Genomic DNA, 10,742 nt, shown 5'->3' with positions numbered 1-10,742 from the left:
TAAACGAATAAAATTACTCATGTTTCTGCAAATAACAATAATATTTTTGAAAATCCATTTTTAATTTAATATTTTATACAAGCTCTGGATGAAACGGATGTGAATATCTTTAATTACTACTGAGCTACTGCCTTAAATATATAAAAGTATACATTATCTCTTTTTTTCAACTCTATATCTACTAAATAAATTAAATTATTTATAATTCTGAAAATAAAAGTAATATTTTCCAAATTTTATTCGTAATTGAATATTTTATTCAAAGTCTGCATAAAACGGATCGCACCATCTTTAATTATAAGGGTCCTACTGTTCGAAACATACAAAAAAGATACACAATCTATTTTTTTAATAAAATCTTATGAAAAATTTTATTTGTCGTCTTTTAGACTTACGAGCTCTTCTCCATAGTCGACCATAATGTTCTTCAATAAAAGATTTGCAGGTAGATCCATTCTGCTTATCAAACCTTCACAAATGCTGGAAAAAACACAAAAATATGGAATAAACATTTAATCATTTTTAGCTGAAAAATTAACTTGTTACTATTTCAAAAAGTGAAAAATAAGAGACGCCAGATATACCTAACCAGCTCAGTATTTTCTCGATTTTTTCTTTCTAATTGTTCTGACAGTGATCGAGCATGAAGTTCAGATTCGTTAACACTTGCACGTAATTTTGAACTCTCTAAAAAAAATTTTCTCTCCATCAAATCCAATTGCAAATTAGCACTGAAAATGTAATAAAAATAAAGAATAAAAATTTTGAAAATCTATTCATTTTTTATGTTTTTTTTATTTATTTGTTTTTAAGGACATATTAATATAAATTTCCTCTGATTATAGAAAAAAATCCAGAAGATTTTTTAAATTTTCAGATACGTCGAATCCATATTTCCACAAAACATTTGAATTCTTAACCAAAAAAGGTTAATTTTAAATCAGTTGTATTCTTAATATAAAAATATTAAATATTTTCCAAAAAAGATGAATTTTCTATCAAACATTTTAATTTTCAACATGGTATGAATGTTCTACAAAAAAGCTCATGTTCAACCCAAAACGAAAAATTCACAACATAATTTTTAGATTTAATTTTTCATTTACTCACATTTTATTTTAATTTAGTTAAACTTTTAAGCAAATAGTTGAATTTTCATTTAAAAAGATAAATTCTCAACGAAAAACATAATTTTTAACCAAGAAAAATTTCTCTTTCAAGAAAGAACAAAAATGTAAGGCAAATTATGATTTGAAAGAAAAATTAATTTTTAATACAAAACAGAAATTTCTAATTTATATTTATTTATTAAGTATTATTGTCAATTTACTTAAAGGTTACATAAATAAGTTTTCCCTACGTTTCTCGAGAAAATTCTAAACGATTTTTAAAGATTTCAGTTATGTAGAAATATTATCTAGTTATCTAGTTATTTTTCAACATTTTGTCAAATTAAAGGAAAAATTTGAGTCGGTTAAAAGGATTTTTAAGACTTTTTGACATTTGGAATACATTTAAAAATATTTGATAAATTTTCGGAAATCTTTCAAAATTAATAAAATATATATTAATCTCTGCAAAACTTCTAAAATTTCGAAATATGTTTTTAGCTGTCTCAAATTATTTATGAAATTGTCTTAAAATCACCCGGATTAATTTTTGACAACGTTTAAAATCTTTTGCAATGTTTCGAAATATTTCGAATCATTCTCTTAAAATTAATTTTTCAAAATAAAGAATCTCTTTAAATATTCCCAGCAATCTTAAGAAAAATTTTTATCTTAAAAAATAATATATCAAAATTCCTATTTATTTATAACAGGCTTTACAATTATCCTTTTTGGTTCAAAATTCAACTTTCTTAATGAGAATTAGATTTTCCTAAAAAATTAATTTTTCATAGAAATTTTATTTTTCTTGATTAAAACTAAAATTTTATGGATAAAACCTAATCTGCTACGGTTGCATATTAAATGTTATATTGATAATTCACATTTTTAGTTTTAAAATGTAATTGTCTTGTAGAAAACATACTATTTGAATTTTACTAATTGACTATAAAAAACCTTACTATTTGGTCTAATGTTGAAATATTTTGTAGCAAATTTATGTGTTTGGGTATAAATTTAATTACTTTGTTGATAATGCATTTTGTTAAAATTTTTATATTTGGTAGAAAATTAATCCTCTAGGTTGAAAATTTATTGATTTGGTTAAAATTTATGTATTTTCTTGAAAAGTCATGTTTTTTAGTAAGAAATAATGTTTTTCATTAAAAATTGTTGGTTGAAAATGCAACTGGTTGCTTAAAATAGCAGTAATATTTCAAATATTCAAGTATTTATATTGATAAAAATTCGTAATTTTTGGGTAAATTCCACTTTTTAAAAGAAAAATCTTTTTGTCTTGAAAGATTATTTTGGATGAAACTTTTTTTCTTTATTAACTAAAAAATAATTCTTATCTGAAAAAGCCACTCTCATTAAATATTCGTAATTTTGTTTTAAGAATTCATCTATTTTATAATTTTATTTTTATTTTACAATTGTTGCAATTTTTTAAAAACTGTTATTTTTGTAAAATTTGTACCTCTGATTATTTCGATATAAATTTAATTAAACTTAATTACAACTTAAAAGCTTCAATGTTTCCTATAAACGTTCAAATACATAATTATTCTCCAAGCTACCAAAGATCATTAAACTAAATCGTATTACGAATCGTAATGCGATTATATCTCAAAATTGATTCCTTAACAGTGTTCCTGATACCTTTTAATCTCCTTAAAAGACCATACCAATTATAGACGATTTGGTAGTGGAATTTCAAGTAATTTCAAGAAATGTTATTTTTTGGAAAAAATCAGGAATTTTGAAAAAAATCTTAAAAATCAGAGAGGCACTTGAAATAACTGTCGAGGACAATAAATTTGCAATTTACCAGATTTATTTTGTAATTATCTTATACCGCTTATAACAGATTCTATATCAAAAATGTTACAAGATTACGATTCTGGTCTTTGAGTATTAATAGTCAGAGACAAATTAGGGAATTTTTAAAATAAATTCTTGATTTGATATTTTATATGAAATATTTTTTGGTAAATAGTTGAACTATTTTTTAAAAAACTAGTCTTTTTAGTTTCATAATTTTATCTTTTTTCGGCTAAAAATGCAAATGTTTGGTTACAAATTAATTTTCTTTGAGGATTCAACTATTTAAGTAAAAAATTGTTGCTTGTTTGTGAAAGTCAACTGTTTTCGAATTAAAATTAAAATCTTTGTTGGTTTAAATATCTTCTGTTACATTATTCGTTGAAAGTTCACCATATTTCGCTGAAAATGGAACTACTCAGTTGAAGGTTAAACCAATTTTTTAAATTAATTTTTGTGTTGAAGATTCATTATTTTAGTTGGAGATTTGTGCCTTTAGCTGAGAAAACTTTTTTTTGGTTAAGAAATTAATTTTCTTAATTTACAATTTAAATATTCCAGTTGCAGATTACTAATTTTATCTTATTTGAAAATGCATCTCTTTGGTCAAATGTTTACATAAGATCAATTTTCATCAAAATATCATTTTGATGAAAATTGGTCTTCTTTAATTGAACATTAATACAATTTTTCGGCATAAAAGATAAATCACTTTGTCAAAAATGTATTCATTTGATTTAAGGCTCATCTCTGATTGAAAATGTAACTATTCTATTAAAAATTTGTTATTTTTTGGATTAAAATTCATTTTTTAAGTGTAATTGTAACTTCTAATTTTGGTTGAAAACTTTTTGTCATTAGTAACAACTTTATCTTTTTTGGTAAAAAACTAATGTTGTTGGTTTGAAATTTCTTCTTTTTTAGTTAAAAATGCAACTGTTTGGTTGCAAATGCAGGAAAATCGTATTTTGGTTTCAAAGTTCAACCATTTAAATTAATTTCCTTTTCTTTCTTCACTTCCCATTTTCGATTAAAAATTTATCTTTTCAGTTTAAAATCTATTATTTGTTTGAAAATTCATGTATTTTGTTAAATTTGTCTTTTTAGTAGAAAATTAATCTCCTTGGTTGCAAATTCGTCTTTTTATATTTAGAATTTATCTCATTTGGTAGAATTTTCATCTTTTTCGTTAAACATTCATCCATTACATTTTTCGTTTAGAATTCACCTTTTTATTGAAAATGTACGTTTTCGGGTAAAAAATTCAACTGTTTTATAAAAAAAGCATCTCTTTGGCTTATAAATTGAAATGTTTGGTAGAAAATTAATCTTTTTTTGTTGCAATTTATTGCAATTGTTTCGACTTTGAGAGCTTTAAATTATGTTGAGAATTCAAGTATTTGTTTGAAGTCATCTTTTTTATCAAAAAGTGAACTGTTTTATGTAATATTCCCCTATTTAGACATAAATCTCGTCCTTTTTTATTGAAATTTCATATTTTTTGTGGAAAATTCAAATATCTTCTAAAAAAATTATAAATTTTGTTTAAAATTCGAGTAGTTTGTTAAAAAATTATCTTTTCGGTCAAAGATTCGACTGCTGAATTAAAGATTTGTCTCTTCGGATAAAAAAACTCATCTCGAATGGTAGAAAAGTCATCTGTTTAGATTGAAATTTCAACTGCCGTCTAAGGTTCTTCGAAAATTCATGTATTCTCTCGAAATTCATCTCTTTTAGCATAAATTTAATCTTTTTTGTTAAAAATGCAGCTATTGTATTTTGTTTAGAATTCATTTTTGTAGGTTGAAAATTCATCTATTTGGTTAAAACTTCAACTATTATGTTGAAAATTTGGCTCTTTTGATTGAAAGTTCAACTATCTCTTTGAAAATGAAACTGTTTATGGTTAATTTGTAATAATTTTTTTGTTTAAAAATACAACTGTTAGGTTAAAAATTAAACTATTTCGTTAGAAAATTAATTATTTTGTTTAAAATGCAAGCATTTCTTTAAAAATGCATCTTTTATTATAGAAAATTTATACGCTCTGGTTAAAAATGTAACTGTCTTCTAAAAAATTTAATCATTTTGTCGATACATTAGGTATTTTGTTGAAAATCAATCCTTCTTAGTTAAAAATTAAATCTGTTTTGTTAGAAATTCGTCCTTTTGAATTGGGAATTAATATCTTATGGTAGAAAAGTAATTTTTTTGGTGAAAATAAATGGTAAATAAATTTAAAAATTTTTTATTTTAAACTAAAATCGTTTTATTTTATAAAAAGTTCTATGTTAAAAATATTACAGAATTCAAATGCTGACCATTAAATATTAATGGTCAGGAAAAATGACAATTTTGTCAGAGGAAAATAAGTGTATTTTGAACATGTTTTTCGGCCACTCTGTTATTTCATATTGATTTTTTTTTTATTTTCAGACAAAGGAAACGAAATTGAAAAATAATTGTTTATAACGTACTAATTCAGCCTTTCGATCGCATGGTCCTTTAGTTGTGAAAATTGATTGTGCTTTTGTCTGATACATTCTCCGTGCTCTGAGATGCTCTCCTTTAATATCTCAACATTTCTCTGCAGTACAAAAATTGCTTGTTTGGCTTTTTCATACTTCCTGAGGAAATAATGTTTTTTTAATTAACTTTGAATTTCTACAGTACCTAAAGAATTTAATAATAAAAGTGTCTCTTATTTCTCGACAGAATGTAATCATTTTAATTGAAGAATTGCCATCTTTTAGATGTTGTAAAGGGAATAATAGAGGAGTAGACTTTTTTAAAGCTTTTATATGATTTTATAATTTGATAGCGAAAAATAAGAGAAGAGAAACATTATAAATTATGCATTATAATTTTCAATGGTTTCGTTTTATTCTAATTAAAAAGTGAAGCCGTTTTTACACAAAAATGAGCCCTGAAATGTTCAGAATTTTAAATTTGAAGTATTCAAAAATTGAAAAATAAAACTTTTGAAGCAGAACAATTATTAATTTAAAAGTGATTAAAATGTAAAATTAATACCTACATGTGATTCGATAATAAACATGGTATATAATTATTAATAATCATCATTGAATTTTAAAAACCGTGACGCGAAAATTGAAAATTGATTATTTTAAACGATTTAGTTTCAAAATCCTAATTTGAGAACACATCAATTTCTAAACAAAGTTTTGAATTATTCACTTTTTAACGCTTCAATTTTGAAAGTTCCCAACTAGAAAGGTCATAATTTTAAAAGTTTTTAAAATAATTAAACTTTTAAAGTTTATAATACATACTTCAAATTCATGAATTTTGGACAGTGAAAAACAGTGATTTTTTTTCTACAAAGTTTCATTTTTACATAATATGATACTTACTAATGATATATTTATCATCATTAAAATTGGTATAATTTCAATTTAAAATTATAGTTTATTTGAATGCATTATTCTGCAGATTTTTGATATAATTTAAGTTTTAAATATTCTAAATTTTTTGCTTTGAGTTAATGAGTTAATGAATAAACTTTTTGATAGGAACCTATTCTGTTTTAGTTGAAGATTTATTATTTTAGGTAAAACTCATCTCTGATTAAAAATTGAACTACTTTATTGAAAATTATTTTTTTGCTGAAAATTTAACTATTGTTTTAATGAAAATGTAACCATCCCATCTTTAGTCCAAAAATTGATATTTTTTAGTTTGAAACTTCAGCTGTTTGCTTAAAAACGTATGTAAATTGTTGAAAATTCGTTTTTTTTTTTGTAGGAAATTAAGCTTCTTGGTTGAAAAGTCTTCTATTTCGTTCAAAATGTATGCATTTCCAGAATAAATTTAAAGCAATGAAAAATAAAAAATAAAATACTTGTCAAATTCCAGCCTTAAGATTGAGAAGATTTTAGAACTGGGCGTTGAAAATTGGATTATTTTTATTTGAAAATGATCCAAAATATTGACCATTTAAAACTGCATCAAGAAACAAAAAACAATTTTGAATTTTCAATTCGAATGTTATTTTGCTTATAATTTTGCATTTTGAACATAAAATCATTGGTGTCTTGTTTTTTATAATTTTTTTATTTTAATTTTTAACATAAAACATTAAAATTGTCGGATTTTTAGTTGAAGACTTAAAAAAATAATTCATTTAAATTTGAAAAATATTATATTGGATAATTTCAAGAATATCTGCAATTGATACTTTAGTAATTGAATAATTTCCTTTACTTTGAATGGTTACACTTGACTATTTAATTGTTTTATAATTCCAATTTGAAATCCTACATAAAAGGAACTCTTTCAAAAAACCATTAAAAAATTTTAATATTTTTCAACTTTGCATCTTTCCTATTTCAGTATTGATAAATTTTTAACACAATGTTCAAAGTTGTGCAATTTTAATTAAGAATCATTAGATCAACTTGTTTTTTTTACATATAATTGTGAATTTTAAAAATAAAAATTCCAATTTGGAAGCCTACATACAATGAATTCTCTCGAAAAACCATTGAAAAATTTAATATTTTTCAACTTTGCATCCTTCCGATTACAATATTGAAAATTTTCCAACAAAATGTTCAAAGTTGTGCAACTTCAAATAGGAATCATCAGATTAACTTGTTTTTGACATATATATTTGTATAAATACTATTAAATTAATTTTGAAAATTTTTCTCAAGATTCTGTTAAATGAAATATTTTTATAGTCTCATAAGACACAAATTGAGAAGGTATTAGGAAATTTGTCATTACTTGACCCCTCTTATTTTATTATGATTTGGTTTAATTACTCGTGGACGTCATTAAAAGAGCTCTCAAGATTGTCTAAATGCTTAGTTGTGATTTCCAAATGCTCCTTCGATTCAGCACATTCTACCTCTACTTTTCGTCTTTCTTGCTTCAGATATTCTATTTCCTTATTTTTTTCAGCAAGTCGTTCTTGAATGTTTTTTTCGTGTTCTGTAATAATCTTCCTTAAAATTATAATAATATACAATAAATGTCTCCAAATAAAATGTATATTATAGGTAAAAACTAAATTTATAATTTACCTGTCAATTGAATTAATTCCATAATATAAGAACTTTATTCTTTTTAGTTCATTACAATAAAATAATTTCTTAAAATTTTGTCATATGTTTTAATTGGAGCAAAATTAAAATATTAAATTTCCCTCACATTTGTTGATTTCTTATCTGGCTTTCATCTGCTAATTTTTCTTCTAGAGTTGCGATTTTGTGCGAGAATTTCCATTCACATTCAACACAACTGTCTTTATTTGGAAGCAGAAGATTTTTATTTTCAAAAAATGGCTCTTTTCCAAAATTCTTGTCGTTGGAGAACTATTAACTTCAACTTTGTTTCAAATACTTAAAAAATGTTTAAATAATAAAAATGTGTTTTTACCTTCAAATTTCCACATGACAAGTCACGTTCTGGATTTTCATGAGTCCAATCCTATTTAAAAAAATATGTTATTGAACTATTAGTTTTAATAATCGACCGCTCATAAATTACAAATAGTTTTTTTTTGTGTGGTGCCAAACCATCGACAACTGTAATTTGGTGATTGTGAATTCTCTTTTGTTAAGGCTCCTTCGGATTTAACGGACACATTCTCTTCAAGTATCTCGTGCTTCGCACTCGATTAAAGCTTATCCGAAACGCGAACGTTTATATATAATGCTCATCTCTATTATATTAAACATATATAATATTGTACATAATAATGGCAGTAATGAGAGGATTCCTAAAAAATGTAGTATGTAGGAAACACTGTTCGACAAGAATGAGAGAAGTTTGTTAATATGGTTAGGGCGTGTTAAAAGAATGAAAGAAGAACCCCTGAGGAAACAAATTTCTTTAGTTAAAGTAAATGGTAGCGTGCCCAGATGCCCACCGAAGAAAGAATGGCGGGAATGTGTGAACGAGACCATAAACCGAAAAGATATAAAATTCCATGAAAACACAAGAGCTTGCATGAGAGAATGTGTGAATGTAAAGGAAGCTAAAGAGGTATACCACAGGAAAGTGTGGCGACAAATAGTTTATAAGAAATGTATGATAAAGAGTGGTGGTTTCACTTTTAACCAAATATTTCGTTTTTTAACCAGAAAAGACGAATTTTAAATTAAAATTATCTATCTTCAACCAAGAAAATAAAATATAACAAAGTACTTCTACTTTTAACTATGTAATTGAATTCAACCCAAAAAGTAGAATTTTTATCAAAACAGTTGAATCCTGAACCAAAACAGATTATTTCCCAGTCAAACAGTTGCATTTTTAACTAAGAAATATAGTCTATTAGCAAAGAAGGTTTAATTACTAAAAATGGAATAGTTACATTTTTAATTCAACTAGTTTTTATTCATTAAAAATTAAAATATTTTTAGTTTAAATATCAACTATTCCATTTTTTGGTTAAAGATTCATCATTTTAATTTAAAAAATCATATCATTGGTTACAAATTTAACTACTTTATTAAAAAATTCTTTTTTTGTTAAAAATTCATTTTTATACTCAAAATTTAACGATTTGCACATAGATTCAACTGTTTGGTTAAAAACTAGAAATTCGTCTTTTTGGCTTGAAAATTCAAGAATTTAATAGAAAATTAAAATGCTTGATAGAAAACTCGTTTCTTATTGAAAATATTTTTCTTTAATAAAGATGTAACTATCTTATTTTGGATTAAAAATTGTTTTTTGTTTTACTTTAAAAATTCGCCTATTAGGTTAGAAATTTATGTAATTTGTTGAAACTTTTTTTTGTAGAAATCTAATTCTCCTGATTGAAAACTCAACCATTTGGTTAAAAATTTATGTATTTTGTTTAAAGTTCACATTTTTTGTGAAAAATCAAATCTGTTAAAAAATCAACTGTTTTATTAAAAAATATGTATTTTCTTGAGAATTCGTCTTTTTTAGTATAAACGTAATCCTATTGATTCAATATTTATCTTTTTGGTTAATAACTCAATTATTTGGTTAAAAATTATCCACTTTTTTGTAAAAAGTTTTTTTTTGGCTTGAAGCTTAATTTTTTAAATAAAAATTTAACTATTGCATTTTTGTTTGAAAATTGATCTTCTTCAGTTTCAAAATTCGACTTTTGGGTTAAAAAATTATGTCATTTGTTGAGATTTCGTCTTTTTTTGGAGAACATCAATCTATTTGATTAAAAATTCTACAATCTGTATAAAAATGTATATATGTTGTTGACCCTTCGTATTTTCTGTATAAAGTTGATCTTATTGATCGACAATTCAATTATTTGTTTGCAAATTCAACTTTTGTTTTGAAATCTCTTCTTCTTATGCAATTCGTTGAATATTTTTTTTATGTAAAATGTATGTTTTTTGTTGAAAATAATTCATCTTTTTTAGTAAAAAATTAATCTTCTTGGGTGAAAATGTATCTTTTTGGTTGAAAATTTAATTATTTGGATGAAAATTTATCTATTTTGTAGAAAGCTCTTCTTTTGGATCAGAAATTATTATTTTTTAATTAGAATTTTACCATTTCATTCTTGGTTAGAAATTGATCATTTTAAGTTTAAAAGTTCAACTGTTTAGGTAAAAATTGATGTATTTTGTTGAAAATTCGTCTTTCTTGATAGAAAATTAATCTTCTTAGCTAAAATTTCACCTTTTTTGGTTAAAACTGCAAATTTTTTGTAAAAATGAATCTGTTTTCTTTGAGGATACAACTGTTTTGTTAAAAGTTTGTATTTTTTTGTTCAATATAACTGTTTTCGATTTAAAATCGAAATATTTTCTTTTTATCAACTAGCCTTAATAAATTCACTCA

At 23.9% G+C, this 10,742-nt stretch overlaps 1 protein-coding gene across 5 annotated transcripts in view; it reads right to left on the bottom strand.

Annotated features, from left to right (window-relative positions):
• Positions 1-275: 275 nt before the first annotated feature.
• The window catches only part of LOC117183106, a 52,075-nt gene continuing 41,608 nt past the window's right edge, over positions 276-10,742 (bottom strand). The window contains exons 3-9 of one of the 5 annotated variants that reach the window (XM_033376278.1): positions 8,337-8,387; positions 8,109-8,272; positions 7,982-8,020; positions 7,721-7,903; positions 5,411-5,560; positions 585-731; positions 276-480 (exon numbers count right to left, since the gene is read on the bottom strand). In XM_033376278.1, the coding sequence (XP_033232169.1) occupies positions 372-480; positions 585-731; positions 5,411-5,560; positions 7,721-7,903; positions 7,982-8,020; positions 8,109-8,272; positions 8,337-8,387 (843 nt within the window). In that variant the 3' untranslated portion in view covers positions 276-371. The remainder of the gene's footprint in view (positions 481-584; positions 732-5,410; positions 5,561-7,720; positions 7,904-7,981; positions 8,021-8,108; positions 8,273-8,336; positions 8,388-10,742) is intronic. The other 4 variants (XM_033376279.1, XM_033376282.1, XM_033376281.1 and 1 more) reach the window with 4 other exon arrangements.

This window comes from Belonocnema kinseyi, chromosome 2, assembly GCF_010883055.1.
Source record: "Belonocnema kinseyi isolate 2016_QV_RU_SX_M_011 chromosome 2, B_treatae_v1, whole genome shotgun sequence".
Lineage (NCBI taxonomy): Eukaryota > Metazoa > Arthropoda > Insecta > Hymenoptera > Cynipidae > Belonocnema > Belonocnema kinseyi.
The sequence above is the reverse complement of the archived record's forward strand: the minus strand, read 5'-3'. Positions and strand labels throughout refer to the sequence as shown.